This window comes from Calypte anna, chromosome 15, assembly GCF_003957555.1.
Source record: "Calypte anna isolate BGI_N300 chromosome 15, bCalAnn1_v1.p, whole genome shotgun sequence".
In the NCBI taxonomy this organism is placed as follows: Eukaryota; Metazoa; Chordata; class Aves; order Apodiformes; family Trochilidae; genus Calypte; species Calypte anna.
Genome location: NC_044261.1, coordinates 7,967,151 through 7,983,114, shown reverse-complemented (window position 1 = coordinate 7,983,114; position 15,964 = coordinate 7,967,151). Strand labels below are relative to the sequence as shown.

The 15,964-nt window shown below is 37.9% G+C and overlaps 1 protein-coding gene across 1 annotated transcript in view; it reads left to right on the top strand.

The window, feature by feature from the left end:
• The window catches only part of EP400 (E1A binding protein p400), a 48,452-nt gene that overhangs the window by 5,208 nt on the left and 27,280 nt on the right, over nucleotides 1-15,964 (top strand). Inside the window, exons 3-19 of the mRNA XM_030460299.1 lie at nucleotides 284-394; nucleotides 3,689-3,776; nucleotides 4,201-4,308; nucleotides 4,998-5,377; nucleotides 5,629-5,943; nucleotides 6,698-6,883; nucleotides 8,271-8,411; nucleotides 8,520-8,598; nucleotides 8,798-8,850; nucleotides 9,852-9,906; nucleotides 10,503-10,592; nucleotides 11,318-11,425; nucleotides 12,959-13,152; nucleotides 13,347-13,524; nucleotides 14,504-14,640; nucleotides 15,008-15,177; nucleotides 15,643-15,817. Coding sequence (XP_030316159.1) covers nucleotides 284-394; nucleotides 3,689-3,776; nucleotides 4,201-4,308; nucleotides 4,998-5,377; nucleotides 5,629-5,943; nucleotides 6,698-6,883; nucleotides 8,271-8,411; nucleotides 8,520-8,598; nucleotides 8,798-8,850; nucleotides 9,852-9,906; nucleotides 10,503-10,592; nucleotides 11,318-11,425; nucleotides 12,959-13,152; nucleotides 13,347-13,524; nucleotides 14,504-14,640; nucleotides 15,008-15,177; nucleotides 15,643-15,817 — 2,568 coding nt within the window. The remainder of the gene's footprint in view (nucleotides 1-283; nucleotides 395-3,688; nucleotides 3,777-4,200; nucleotides 4,309-4,997; nucleotides 5,378-5,628; nucleotides 5,944-6,697; nucleotides 6,884-8,270; nucleotides 8,412-8,519; nucleotides 8,599-8,797; nucleotides 8,851-9,851; nucleotides 9,907-10,502; nucleotides 10,593-11,317; nucleotides 11,426-12,958; nucleotides 13,153-13,346; nucleotides 13,525-14,503; nucleotides 14,641-15,007; nucleotides 15,178-15,642; nucleotides 15,818-15,964) is intronic.

Here is a 15,964-nt window from a genome sequence, read left to right as displayed (position 1 = left end):
AAAAAGTTTCCTGTGACGAGATGTCACTATAAACAGTCAAGGCCATGCTCTGTTCTGCTATTAAAAATGAGACAGAACTCTACAAAATCAGCCTGTGTTCAAACTGAGCTGTGCTGATGGTGGTTTGGTTAAAATCCCCTCTTCAGTGAGGTGCCATCAGTACAAAATGAGTGTGTTGAACAGTACAAAACAAAAAAAACAAACAAAAACAAAAAGAAGAAAAACTTTTTAAAAGAAAATGATTCTCCCTTTTTTTTTTTTTTTCCCGAAATATTTCTCTCAGGTAAAGGTTGTGACAGGAAAGGATGGGCAGACTGGTACTCCTGTCGCTATAGCAACCCAGCTTCCTCCAAATGTTTCTGCTGCTTTTTCATCCCAGCAGCAACCATTTCAGGTACTTTTCAATGGTTCTAAAATGTAGTTTCATCCCAGATTTTTTTTCTTCATTCAGATTTGGTATTTCTTAGATGAATTAGAATTTTCCCAAGAGCCCATCCCTTATCATCTAAATGAAACAAAAAAAAACTTTGCAATCTTTAAATGCATCGACATTAATGAAGCCTTGAGGAAGTTAAATCTTTGTCTCCAGGTTGCTGGCTTATTTCATTAACTTTCAGCTTGAATGTTTTCACTTTGGTTTGTTTGTCTTTTGTTTCTCTAATGCATTTGGTTCATTTGTGCATTCTGCATAGTGATAATATGGATTCTTTTGTCTGTGGCATTGTAATTGTGGATTTCTTCTAAATTTCTTTTTTTCCTTGTCTATTAAAGGTTTTGAGTATGGCTACAGAAGGTTTTGGATTTGCCTTCCCTGAAATGTTTTAAACCACAACAATAACCCTCTGACACTTTTTTTTATTTTTTTTTTTTTTTTATTTTAAGTAACTGACCAGTTTCCATAAATTCTACCATAAATGTTGGGAAGAAGAAACTGAAATCTATCTCAATTATATACACTTGAGTAGTGAATGTTACAGAAGCTGTACCACAGAAGCTGTAGAGTCTGTACTTCCTTCATTTAGGTTTTGCAAAATGGGGATTTAAATGAAATGTAAAATGGCTTGTGCTGCTGCATATAAAAAAATGGGATGTTCACTGTGGTATTTTACAAATGTGTTGCATAGTAAAGGGGCTTGCACTCAGAGCTCTTCCTTACCATCAATACTGGTGTCTCCTGGAAGCCTCCTTTAGGTAGTCAGGCTTCATTGAAGGTCTTTAAAACATGTAATATTGTATCAGGTTATTTATTGCAGTGATTAGGATTATCATCAATTTCTAGCTGCACCAGTGATGAAGTACGTCTGAAAGTTTTATACCATTTCAGAGCTCTTCCAGTAAAACTAGCATGTGTATGCTAAAAAGGTACAAGACTGTAATTGTGGAAATATCTTTTAGCACAAACTACTATCAGAAAGTATAATCTTTTTCCATCAATCTTTGTCTTTGTAACTGTTTATGGAAAAATGATGCATCCCAAGCAGCAGCATCATTCAAATTTGAGTACATAAGTGCAGCACTCAGAGTGATTATTATGGGCGTGCTGCATAATCATCACCTCTGGAGAACTACATTATTTTAATTGGAGTTTGGACAGTTTTAGTCTAATATTAGTGGTGTATGACTGCAATTTATAAAGATGTAACAACTTTCCTCTTTGAAGCGTCTGGCCTGAATTACACAGTGATAATGCAGACAGCTGGAAGGCATGCTCATAAGAAAATGTCAGTCAAAAATTCTAAAGTAGAAATACAGCCTGAAACTGAGCATGCAATCATTCAGAGTAAGATTGCAGGTGAACTAAATGGTGCTTGAAGCAGAATTTGGAGAACATGCTTTCTGAAACTAATCTCTTGGAAAGCATGTGATGCAAATAGGACATAAACTGAACTTGCTAATAAATCCAGTAGCATTGTAGAAAGTAAGTTTTTGGGACTTTCTCTGAAAATTCTGTAAATGCCTCGGTGTTTGATGCTCTGCCAGTTGGACTTGAAATATGCATGGCTGCCATATGGGAAAGCAAACACTTGATAACTTCATCCATATCAAGTGTGATATGACAGTGAACCATGACTGTTAGGGATCAATATGAGTCAGTTATTCTTAAAAATCAAAATTCACATCTCAAGGCTATAGCTCCTATATGACTGGAGTAGACATAAATACCTTCAGAGCAGCAAAGAGATTAAATGTTATTATTTCATAACTATTGACAGAATCTGGGTAGTATGAGATGTATTCAGCTCAAAAAGGAGTGTTTGAAAAGGAGTGTTTGAGTGTTATAGGTGATGATGGCTATGTTTACTAATACCAGGGATGAAGAATTGAAGATGCAGGGTTGAGGCTGCTGTGGTTTATTTCAGTACAGAGTGATGTTTACTTCCTTTGGCTTTATTTACACTGGTAGAGTTTCTATAAAGAATCAGATAAGAAAAGACCTGTGAAGAAACCAGAATATTCTTTGGGGAAATTGCTGCCTCCCCTACGTTGTCCTAGTAAATTTTCACAACATTTTCAAACCCATAGTATACATTGATATGGCAAAGGGTCTGACTATCTGAAAATTACACCTAGAGAGCCTGAGTGCTAAATTAGCTAGTTTTCTACACTGTAAAGGATGCTTGTTTATGTTTTCTTATAGAATCTCTGAGGACCATTTCTTGGGGTAGCCATTATTTTTCTCTTATTAAGTTTCATAGTTGAATATTGCATACAGCATGGCTACATTTTTAGGAGAACTTAAAAATATGACTCAATATCAACAGTGCTCTTCAAAGCTTATTCGTTCATAATTGTGTGATGTTTGTCCTTAGCCAAAATTTCTAGTAGCTAGTGATGAGCTCTGATGTCATGTTAGCCTTATGGAAAAAATTAACTCCTAACTGAGTTTCTTCATGACACTCATTTTGCCAGCTGTGCAAGCAAGTACAAATTTAGCATCTGGATAACAGGAACTGAACTTGTAACATGGCTGAGGTTCTTTCATTCCATCCTCTGAGTCTCAGCAGTTTTTCCTGAAATACTTGAAGCCTGCCTGTCATGGAGCTCTGTCCTGAGAGTGACAGTGATGGAGACTCAAGTAAGCCTGAACTGCCTTCAGGATGAGAGTTGACTTTTATCTTACTGGTATTCCACACAGAGTGGAAAGGATTAGATTTCACAAATGCATTGAATCTCATATCATATCTCATTATGATACAGTTTATGTGTAAAATGTCTTACATAATTTCCCTTCTAATTAGTCCTTTAATGAAGTCACAATGTTTAATATTTGTCATGTCAGCATTTAATTGCAGCTGTGTACTATAGAAATATGTCATTATGACTTCATTGCAGCATTATGCAAATACTGAAGGGACATACATAAATGGAAATTTCCATTTATTAAAAAGAAATAAATAGTGAAAGTGCTGTTTTTTTTATGTATCCTGTTTTCCTGAGTTATTTTATATAACAAACTTCATCACTTCAGATACTGTTTTGAAATCTAAACTGGACGAGGAGTATCTGTGTATTATGGATATCTAAAACTTTCCAGCAGATAGTGGTGAATGATTCTTGCTTTCTTCGTTGTACAAGTGTTCTGAAGGGTTTGTTCTATGCTGGCCTCTTCAAAACCATTTGTAAATTACATCTTGGTGTTAGACTGTCTACAGCTTGAACTTCTGTGATTTGTTTTCTTTTCCAATAGCAAACGCATACAGGGACTCCAGTAACTGGGACTGTGAATACCATAGAAATTGAAGCTTTTAAGAGACAACAGGCACTTGCACCAGCAGGTATGTTCCACAGACAGAATTTAACTCTGGTTCCTTTCTTTTTTTCCAAACAGTTAATGGAGCCCACTGTTCTGTAACTCTTGAAATACAGTTTTGCCTCACCTTGGGAATTGCCAGATCCCTAGGACTATCTATTGTGACTGGTGCTGTGTGAAGCATGCACTCCACTCACAATATATAGGACGGGATTTGACAGGCATGGAGACATTGTTAGGTTGATTGATTATTCTGGCTGAGAAGATTGGAGGTGGCCAACTTGAAGCTAGAAAGACTCTGCCCTTGGAGCATGTTCTTCATAAATGCTACACATGTATAGTAGTCGTAGCTTTCTGAGCTGATGTTGGAATCATGTGTAGTAGGTTTGCTTTGTAAAACTGAACCCATTCCATTGTACCATGCCATAAATGGAATTTGAATATCACAGATTCGTCTAAGAGACCACGAATTGAAGTGGGCCGTCATGGGATGGTTTTTCAGCACCCGGGTGTGGCTTCAGGAGTTCCTCTTCAACAGCTAATGCCAACGGCACAAGGTACTGTGTCACCACATGCCAGCTGCACATTAATTTAACAAGGAGATGTTAGTGATGGGACTAGAAACTTGGGCTTCTGAGCTATCCGAGATCCTAGTCCCACCACACACTTCTCCATGTAAATTAATACTTGGTATGCAATGCCTGGTTTGTTTAAGGAGCTGAGTGACAGGCTCCAAAAGTGCATGTGGGCATGGAAATACGTCACAGGTGCTGATGCAAAATGGTTAATTTGAGAATTCTGGAACTAAGCCAATGGTTTATGAAAAGGAAACCTCCTAATTTACAACATCAAGACAAATTTTTATTCATTAGTCATGCCAACCCTTAGAGTATGTGTTAGAGTGAATGTGTTAAGAACTAGATACTATGTAGAGTTGATGCAGTTATTTTAGGTGAAATTCCATTAGCTCACCAGTCCTTTTTGTTTTCTCAAAATACATTAAATAACATTTTTTTTGTAGTTGCTGTGCTACACGTTTTAGTTGCAGTCCTGTGCATGTAATACTTTGTTGTTTATTGTAATGGTGATTTATTTTGTGCTTGTGACGTGGTATTTTCAAGTGATGGTGTCTTGTGGCAACGTAAGTAAAAAAGGTAGTCGATTTGCAGTTGCTTTCCTCTTTTTATCAGTGAAGGGCATTGGGTGTTTTAATTTCATCTGTGTTGTGTTTCCTCTTGCTTTGTAGGTGGAATGCCTCCCACTCCTCAGACTGTGCAGCTGACTGGACAGAAGCAGAGTCAACAACAGTATGATCCATCTAAAGGCCCTCCCGTGCAGAATGCAGCGAGCCTGCACACACCTCCTCCACAGCTGCCAGGGAGACTGCAACCTGCAAATGTCCCCATGACAGCTCTCCCAGCTGCACTGCAGCTTTCACAGCAGCAGCCACAGATAGTGGAGACTCCAGCTCAGCCTCAGATTCAGGTGAAGATCCAGCCTCAAAATGTGCCCCTGACATCCACTCCGCTTCCAGCACCACTGCAACAACAGGTGCCACCAGCAATCCATGTGCAAGGACAGACACCAAACCAAGTGTCACAGCCACAAGCTACAATACAGCAACAGGTACGTGAGCTTTATTAGGGTGAAAATACATTTTTTCCCAGTGCCTAGTTAAATTGAAGAACGGTGTCTTCCTGAAAATAGCATAAAAGTGTTAACGCTTTTAAACTCATTCCATGGGACACGTAAATCCTTTCCTTATAAACAGGCAGGTGCACATTTTTTATTGAAATCCTCATTGTGTTCTGTTGTAGAGTAGATTAAGGCAGCAAGGAACTGTAAACACATCACTAACAAATGTGTTTCTTGGGCAGACTGTGACTCTGACACGACCACCTGCAGATCCTGCTCAGACCTCTCAGCGTCTCACAGCAAATACACTACCACCTACCTCATCCGTTGCACCAGCAACAGTCTCAGGCACAACACAGCCTTCTGCATACCCAGTTCAAACTAACAGGACCTCTCCAGCAACTAACAAGACTCTGTCTCCTATTGCATCAAAACCACCAGGCTTAGCAGTAGCAGCAGCATCAACAGCAGCACCTAAAATACAAAGTCCAGCGCAGAATGCAGCAGTATTACCACAGGAAAACACTCAAGACAAGCTTGCTGAGCAAGTAAAACTGGTAAGAATTTTTTTTTTGTTTTCCTTGAAATGCACAGATAGCAATTAACGTGAGTGATATGTTTGAGTTAAGAAAATGGCCTATTTTTCAGAGATGATGGTGTTATTTGGGTTTTATTCTGCTTTTTAATCAGCTTTTCAACCAAGTTTTACTCTTGTGGGCGTTCAGAGAAGTTGAAGAAAATTTACTGGTGCTTAACTGTTGTAGCATTCTTTCCTTTTTTTCTTACATTTTCTATCTGCTCATTCAAAGTGGCTGCAACCTGATATATTTTTATAGCTAATTATAGGTGGTGTTTTGCTTATTTAACAGGAACATTATAGAGAACTTGTTTTTTTCACAAAATCAAGCATTATCAATAATGAAGATACACTTATCTTCTGTGTATAAGTACATGTGATAATTTATGGAAAAAAAAGGATTACTTGATTGCCCTTTGCATATGTCTTGCAACTTGTGTTTTGTGCTGCCCAGTGAACCTTTTTTTCTCCTGATATTTACTAAAGTACCTCTTCTAATACAGGTTAAAGTACTGTGATTCTCTTTACATATAAATTGAATTTTGTCCATTTTTTTTTAATTGATGCAGTATTCAAACTTGTATTTTTGTAATGCAGGTGCCATGCTGTCACACGTCTTTTTTTTTTATCTGTCAGTTATTTTGATGAAGTGGGAGCAATTGTTATTTTTCTCTTTTGCTACTCTCTGGGTGTATTCTGCAGATTCATTGTAACTTTTTGTACTTCTTTTTAAGGAAAACCAAATCCATCAGCGAATAGCAGAGCTGAGAAAGGAAGGTTTGTGGTCACTGAGGCGGCTGCCTAAGCTCCAAGAGGCTCCAAGACCCAAATCTCACTGGGATTATTTGCTGGAAGAAATGCAGTGGATGGCAACTGATTTTGCCCAAGAGAGAAAGTGGAAGATGGCAACTGCTAAAAAGGTGCTTGGAAAACATTTTTTGGCTCAGAACAAGTGATCTTGGTATCACTCAGCATTAGTGAAGCTATTTTAACAATTTTTTTCTACAGATAGAAGAGATGGGAATATAAGACATCAGTTTTTGAGTTAAATGAGAAACCACGTTTTCAGCTTTGGGTATTCTAGCATTTGAAACAGATTAGGTAATTGTATTGATTGTGGATACAAACACTAGGTTTGCATTTTGTGCATTTTATTCACCTGGAAATCAAATAGGTTGTTTAGGGGACCCAGTCAATATGTTGACCATGTCGTGTTTTAAAACTATAACTGTCATGTTCTTACAAATGAGTAATTCCCTCTCAGTGAAGAGCAAATGCAGAATTTTGTAAATAACTTCCATTGGGTGAGGTTTTCTGTCCAATTTCTCTTTCTTAATCTCAGAAAAAGATGAAGGAAAAGCTTTGCAGTTCTAAGGAAAGTGGTGGAAACTTGGTAGAGAACTGTTTCCATAGGGGCAGAGAGCAGCCCAGTGGGAGTAATTGAGTCAGTGATGGAATGACAGTCAGAAATAGTGTGAGATGAAATCTGTAAAATCTGTTTATTTACCATCAGCAAGAGTTTTTTATGGTTTCTAGCATTTTTCTTTCTTTTGATACATTTATGACCAATCTGGGGTAACAAAGGGAGCAACTGAATGTCATTAGTTTAAATTACCATATTATTTTTTATTGTATGTTCCAAAATGATGGAAACTCAAAACTCTCTTATAAGCTAAGTACTGGAATAGGTGTATCATTTTGTGAAATGATGGTCTGCATTTTGAATATAATTTGTATCTGGATTTGAAGCACTGACTCCTTTTGTGGCCAATGATAGGTTTTTAAGAATAGGGGGAACAGGAAGGGCAACTGCCCCTGGCAGTATGCTTCAGACTTGTGGAAGTCCATGTTTTAGGGACCTCCTGAGCTAAAGGTTGCAATGAAGTCAATCTTTTACAGCCACTGACTGATTTTTCACTCATGTATGTACATCCATTTTGAACTCGTTTTACTTTTGGCCTCTGACATGTTGTGGTGTGATTTCTATGACTTCATATGTACTCTCTGAAGAAAAGGTTTTCTTTTGTGTTTTTGCTGCTAGTTTCTGTAGGTATTCTAATTATTTGGAGTAGTGAACTACGAGTTTCCTATTTGATTGCTTAGCTGTAGTTTTTGCACTTTTTCCTTTGAGTTTCATGTCTTGGTTTTTGTGTGAGGTTTTTTGTGGTTTTTTTTTTCCTCCTTACTGGCATGGTAAGAATTTGAAATATGGGAGGTAAATGCTATGTGTGTAAAGCTTGGTCAACATTTGACTGCTCATAACCTCTATAATCTTATGAGGTAACATCATCTCTTGTGGTATTTTAGATGGTAAGAACTGTGGCTCGTTATCATGAAGAAAAGAAACTTAATGAGGAACGAGCTAAAAGGGAAGAACAAAACAAACTAAGGCGAATTGCTGCCTCAATTGCTAGAGAAATAGAATACTTCTGGTCTAACATTGAGCAGGTAAAAATACTGAGTTATTAATACTTGTGCAACACATACTGTTTTTCTCATCTTCAGTAATTTGCTTATAAAATTTAGGTGCTTTATTAGACTTGATTTACATTTCAGGTTGTTGAAATAAAACTGCAAATTGAATTTCAAGAGAAAAGGAGAAAAGCTTTGAATTTAAAGAGAATTTCAAGGAGAGGTAATTTATTCCATGTTGTAAGCAAGCTATTGTTTTAGATAATTTGGGGCATGACTATGAGTCAGGGGGTGGCTTTATATTTCTGTGCTAGGTTTTGTTAATATTTCTAATGGTTTACTCTGAGTGCATTTAAAAGTTCACATAAGAAACAAAAAATTGCTAAGTGACTAATGCATACATCAAGTATGTAATTTTCCAGGTAAGGATGCAAAATCTGCAGAACACCTTTTCTTGGACAAAGAAAGTGAAATGGTAAGTCTTCATGTTTCTTAAAAGTATCATCAAATTAGATGAAATGTGACTACCTGTTTTCCTCTAAATGAAATCTGTTTTCCTTGAATACATGGGGATGATAAGCAGATTTCTGTGTATTTACTGGTAATAAAATGTATTATCATAAGCATAAGTACAGGTTTTTCTGGTTCTGAACCACAACTTTTAACAGGGAAGTGGAATCTAGTTGATACATGTCTTTTAAAGGAAGAATTCTTGCTTACTAAGTGGTTTTAAATCAGTCACTCTTAAGATTGCAAGACCAAAACCAAAAAAAGTACAAATTAATTGCCAGACTGTTACATGTTACATTACACACTTACATGTTGCAGAGTGGATCAATCTGAACTTAAATTTTTGCTCTAGATGAAATGTGTGCTAGGACTCCTTGGCTACATGTGTGCAATTGAAAAAAAAAAATGGGTGAGGGATTGTTCTGAGGTCCTGAGCCATCTGGTGTGGCACAGCTGATGCCCACTTGCTGAAGTGCTCCCCTTTCACCAAGCAGAATGCCTCCCCCTGAATTTCCTGTTGGGAACAAGCTTTAGCATGTGTTACAGCCAAGCACTGTCTGTGAGTGGTAAATTGCACTAAGCCATGCTGCAGAGGATGCTGGAAAGCCAGTGCCAGATTCCCTGTTTTATTGACTAGTGAAAATTTAGTCCTTGACTCCAACCAGGGAAAATGTTTTTTGCTTCAGTATTATTTTTACCAAAAAGAGTGTATGATGGCTCAGTGGTACAGCTGGACCTGAGTAATTAGAACCACAGACACTTGAAGTGACTGATTACACCCTACCTACAATACAGAAGCAGAGTATCTGTTTTTGTGTGATCAGAAAAATGCTAATAGATCTTAAGTGATTGCTGTTGTGGTTGCAAGGCACTTGCTTGTTTCTTTAAAAAAAAAAAAAAGCAAACAAAAAACCCTCCCTAACTTAATTTTCTATTATTTTGCATATTTTAATTATTTAATGCTAGTGTTCATCATCTGGAAGGAAAAGAAAGGCAAGCACATCTTTGACTGATGAGGAAAGTAAGTCACTTTTCAAAGTTGTGCCTCTATAGCATAGCACATAATTTGTATTTTAAAATCCTGAATAACAGTCAATAGTAAATTGTCCTTAAAAGAGCTTCAGTGAAAATTTGAAAATAAAAAATTTTAGTGAAAACAAACTGCCATCACTGTTCATGGATTTTAATTTTCTGTCCTTACTCCTTTGTTTCTCAAAACTTACTTAGTGGTTTTAAACTTCTTTTGAGGATTTCAGTCTGAATAACCCATCTACTTTAGTTCTCTTAATGTAATGATATCTGTGTCATGGTTCTGACAAAGAAAACCCCCAGTTTAAAGCTACAGAATAATCTGTTTCTGGTGACCATTGTCAACCAGCACTTAAGAATTCATGACCTCTTATCCTGAGGGAGAAATGCTTCTCTCCTTTTCATTTATCTTTAAGTTCTATGTGTAGTTGCTCTCAGATTTTCTTGCTTCCCATACATGTCTCATTCTTTCTGAAACCTGCTATCTTATAATATTCTATGCTGATACACTTCAGAGGCTTATAATAACAAACTTCCTGAAATATTGTGGAATTTGAATGCCAAGGTTAGCATTTATTTTAATTTTAGTTGAAGATGAAGAAGAAACAATTGAAGAACAAGAAGCTAAAGAAGGAAACATAAACCATCAAACTGAATTGTCTAACCTAGCCAAAGAAGGTAGGCATTCAGCATGTAGCTCTGTTTCATTAGCAACATAACAATAAATGCTCTGCTGAGCTTGATGTATGCATCCCATAGGAATCAATTCACTTCTCATGGTTAAAACCTGGATGATTTTTAGAGGCAGGCTTCCCATTAAGCTAAGCTTGCCTACAATTAATATGTAGTTTCCAGATCCGTTTGTTTGGTCTGTTTGGCAGCTTAATGGCTGCAGCCAGCTGGCCAGTTGGAGGGATTGTAACTCCTGACTTGTCAGCCAAGTTCCTAATGAGGATGTTTCCTGACTGATTGGCTACCACTGGCATGCACATTCCTGCTTCAAGAGTTCAGACACAGGATCATGGGGATACTGTTTAGTGGGTTGAGGTACAGGTTTGGAAACTTTGAAGTGCTGAATTGTCTTTCAACAACCTGGCTGAATTTGATGCCCCTACCTCATCAGCTAGTTGTCTACAATCTTTATGGTGGGTTTGTAATGTAGTAAAATGCAAGCAGGGTGAGCAGACTGCTTGGTGGAAGTCCAAGTGTTCTCTATACTAAGAGAGTTAGTTAAATTAAATAAATAGTGCTGTCATCCATCTAGTTGTTACCTCTTCAATTAACTTCTGCTCAAAGAACTGTCCTTTATACAACTGTGAAGAATGTAATGAGATTAAAAACAATGGTATTGATTGTTGCAAGTTTTGATATTTTAAAAAATACATCCTTTTAATGATCTTCAGCTGAATTGCCTCTGGAAGATTTACTTAAGATGTATGAAGGTGCCTTTGCAGAAAATTTTCACTGGCCCCAACCAAAGCCTGACAGTGAAGAGGATAGCAGTGAGGAAGGTAAAGTATTTTTTATTTAGGAGAATGTATGCTGAATTACAAGATAGAATAAGTTAATTGGCTCTTGAGGTTAAAAGACATTTTATACTGGGGGAAAACAAATAGTGAATGAATCACATTTTAAATGTTTTTTACTCTCTAAGTGAAGAAGAGTGTTATATACGAGAATGAATGGAAAGTGCAGTGCTTTTCCTGCAAAGCATTTGGAATGAACATCAGGAAAACTAGATTTATTCTTGTCACGGTTTAACACTGGCCCGGCGATTAAACCGAATAACAGACGCTCTCTATTAATCTCTCTCTCCTTGATAGAGAAAAGAGAGAGAATAAGGGAGAGAGACTGATGGGTTGGAAACTAAACTACACAACTTTAATGAAACAGTAATGATAAATAGGTAAAATTACTAAATATATACAAATATACAGGAAAATGGAAACCACATTCCTCCCCCCTCTCCCCCAATAACTCTCACGTCACCACCGAGGCTGCAGGGCAGCCCTGGGAAAGTCCAGGCTGGACTCCTGGAGTCGGCAGCAGTCGGGAACCAGAGGCAGGAACACACAGATATGGGCTGGCACGGATCAGGAGCACAGGCAGACGAATGGACGGGATCCTTCCAGGATGCCGGGTGAAGGAAGGGAAGCAGGAAATCAGGAAAAGATCTGGCTCGGCCCTCGTGATGCCTCAAATTTATACTGAGTGTGACGTATATGGGATGGAATACTCTGTTTGGTCAATTCTGGCATCTATCTTGTCTGTTCCTCCCCAAAGGAGGGCTCAGGTGGGACCTCTTTACTCCTTCTGGAGGGTAAAATGTTTTCCTCAGAGCTGAGCAGTGTCCTTGGCTCTGCATACCAGTCTCTAGCAGTAACTATAAACATCAAGTGTTATCAATCCTAGAAGCACACACTGTCTGAGAAACTTGCTGTTAATTTCAGCAGTGCAACTACTTACAAGAGACTTAGCTAAAAGCAAAAGTACAGAAACAGAAAACCACCTTTATCCTGGCCCAAACCAGGACAATTCTTGTTATTACTAAGTATTTCTGAATATGGTCTGTGAAGAATTTCTTAACTTTTTTTCTTCATTTCTCAGATTATAAAAAGAGAGTAGTGTGTATCTGTCTTAAAGTCAAGATATGTGAGATTCTCAGGAACAACAGCAAGCCATAGAAGATCCTCTCATACTGAATTAAACAGCACACTACATATCTAGCTATTACTGCACTGTTGCCATCTGTTATGTACTAAAGTGATGACAGAATATATGTTTGGAGATAGAATTTAGGCAGTATGAAAGGACCTTCCTAGAAGTGGTGAAAAGCTAATTGTTGTTTGGGTAGTCCAAATGTCCAGAACCTGTGTGTGATCCTGGGCTTAGGCTATTTTCATTTTAACTTGAGTAGCCTGAAAATCATAGAATTGTCTTTAAAAGTCAGCTGTCTCCTTTTAGACCCCTGTCTGAATTGTAGCCATCTCAGCTTGTTCACTTATGTTTACTTTAAATGCCAATGTATTTTTTCTCTCTCACAGAAATGGAAGACCATATCCCTGATAGGGAAAGCTCTCAGAAAGAAGTTGTCCTCATAGACTCCCTTCTTAGCATTGACCAGTACAAGGCTATAGACAGATCAAGTCCTCCAAAGAAGCATATGAGAGACATAGCAGAAGTTGCTGCTGCAGCAGAAATGCTGTTACCCAAAGGCAGCTCTAGGATAACCACAACGGTAAGACTCCCTGTTTTCTGCTCCTGTGTGTGCTTATTTTTACATAATGAAGGCTTTTTTTTCAGGATTTCACAGCTTTTAGCAACAGATGACAATAAATATTTTCCAGTTATTGAACTAGAGAATGGTTATGCTTTATGATATGCTCGTGAATTTACCTCAGGAAAAAAAATATCCAATTATTCACATTGCAGGTGAAATTCAATACTCCATCACTGCTGTTTGGGCCTCTCAGAGAATATCAAAAGATTGGGCTGGATTGGCTAGCAAAGCTGTACAGGAAGAATCTCAATGGCATTCTGGCAGATGAGGCTGGGCTTGGAAAAACAGTTCAAATTATTGCCTTTTTTGCCCATTTGGCTTGTAACGAAGGTAAGTTCATTTGCCTAACAATTTTAGATAGGTACTGGGCCAGCATGATCTTTGTGAATTGTAGGATAGGATCACATTTTTTTCTGCTGGACTGTATCAGACCTCAGTCTGCACCCAGTAAGATTATGTCAGAAAAACTTCCTTAGATTATGTGATATGGGGTGCCTTCCTATCAAGTATGCTGTTTAATTATAATCTACTGTTACCTTCTAGGTGACAAAATTCTTTTAAGCTTAGCTTATTAGTATAAAAAAGACCTACAAATGGCTTAATGGCTAGATATCCAGAGTTAGTTAAATTCAAGGAGTAAGTACACAAAATTGCACAAGTGTGTCTTGTGTATCTTCTGAGATATTACGAGTAGTGTGTTGTATTGAGTGTAGTGGAACAAAGCAATCAGATGCCTCTGATTACCGAGAAGTGGGTGTGAGCCGGTATCAAATCCACCTGTGCCCAATTAGGGCAGGCCCCCTATTGAGCATGTGCAAGACCAGGGGGCCAATAAAAGGTGAGGCTCACACCCACTGACTAGCTCACTTCTGAGCTAGTCAAGAGAGTGTGCTGGTAGCTCATTGAGCGGCAGACCAATCTTTCTAGTTCCACTTTGTGGGCAATAGACTTAGAGCACAGCTCACGAGTCTATATCACGACACCGAGTTAGACCTTGAGGCAACGATCCCTGAAGAAAGATTCGTCTTGCTACAATTGAAGATGGTTTAAGAATATAAGAAAGCAAACTTTGTTATGGAGGTAATATCTTATTCAAGCAGTTGATGTACTTTAGGGAAAAATAGATACCAGGTGCACAAGAGGTACTTCAAGTCTGAAAATAATAAAGAACAGATCCATAGTTAAAATACCTTTGTTATTGTGTTGATCTCACTTAAAGCTGTACTTAAGAAATCAGGGGATAATATAAACCAGATGAACTCTCAAGGATCTCTTTCTTCTGCTGACTGCTGTGTTCCCCCCTCTGCAGGTAACTGGGGCCCTCACCTTGTTGTTGTAAGGAGCTGTAACATACTGAAATGGGAGCTGGAATTGAAACGTTGGTGCCCAGGGTTGAAAATACTTCTCTACTTTGGCAGCCAAAGGGAACTTAGGGCAAAAAGACAGGTACTGTATTTTGCAAGTTTGTATTTAGCATTTTAGATTACAAGACCATTAGCCTGCATTTATCTGTATCTTCTTTACATCCTGATGGGTTATGAGAAGGTTTTAACACTACAAGTTGGTTTACACAGAGATTCACACCTCATGTTTCTAGATTTTCAAAGGCATTTTTGGAACTCCTTAGTATTGAACAATTTGTGCAATACTTAACCTGCTTTCTGAACTGACTATAATTCAAAGACCAGGACTGCCTTACAGAATGCCTTGGGTCATAGTATCTTCCTGTTCTTAGTGAAGAAATAGCTAGTTTAAGTTACTTGAGAGTTCTGCCTTAACTTTTCTGTCTCATCCTCTCTTTCCTTTTCTGTAGGAATGGACAGAACCCAACAGCTTCAATGTGTGTATCACTTCCTACAAACAGCTGTTCAAAGGCCACACAGCATTTATGAAAATGCGATGGAAATATTTAATAGTAGATGAGATGCAACAAATAAAAAACATGACTGAGAAACACTGGGAGGCACTTTTCAGTCTCCGCAGGTATGAAGCTGAGAATTAATTTCCTGCTAGCAGTGAGATTTTTCTCTTTTCATCTCATACAGTTCTCTTCTTAACAGAAAACTAGTGAAAAATCCTCTGTGGTTTGGCCAGGTTCCTGTGCAACTACATACAGAGGTGTCTGTAGTTAAAACAATCAGGATTTGGAGACATGCTCAGGATCTTTTTGTTGCCTTTCATAGCACTGTAATTATTCTTTGCTGATACTTTGTGCTCCCAAACAGATCCCCTTCTGTGCTCTGATACTCTGCAGTGAGGAAGCTAGTTTGGTGATATACTGAAGATGAAAAAAATAATTTATTCTAGGTTTAATTTTATTAGCATTACTTAACTTTTATGTATCTGACAAAGCTAAAGCTACAGGAAACAGTGTCTGATTATTGGTGTCTTTCTCATAATGAATCTAGTTAAATGCTATATTGCTTAAAAATCTTTTGTTATTCACAGCCAGCATCGTTTGCTTCTGATAGACACTCCTTTGCATAACACATTGATGGAGTTGTGGACCATGGTACATTTTCTGATTCCGGGAATTTCCAGACCTTATCTAGATTTTCCAGTAAAAGCAGCTAATGAGGAGAACCAGGATTATTGTCATAAACTGGTCATCAGGTTACACAGAGTACGTTGTAATTTTTTTCTCATCTGTCGTACTGGAGTTGTTAAGTTGTTGGGGAAAAAAAAAGAATTGAAAAAATGTGGTTCAGCTTTTTAACATTTTGTTCAGTTCAGACAGAAAGTCCTGCTGAAAGTAGGGGTTTCTGCTACC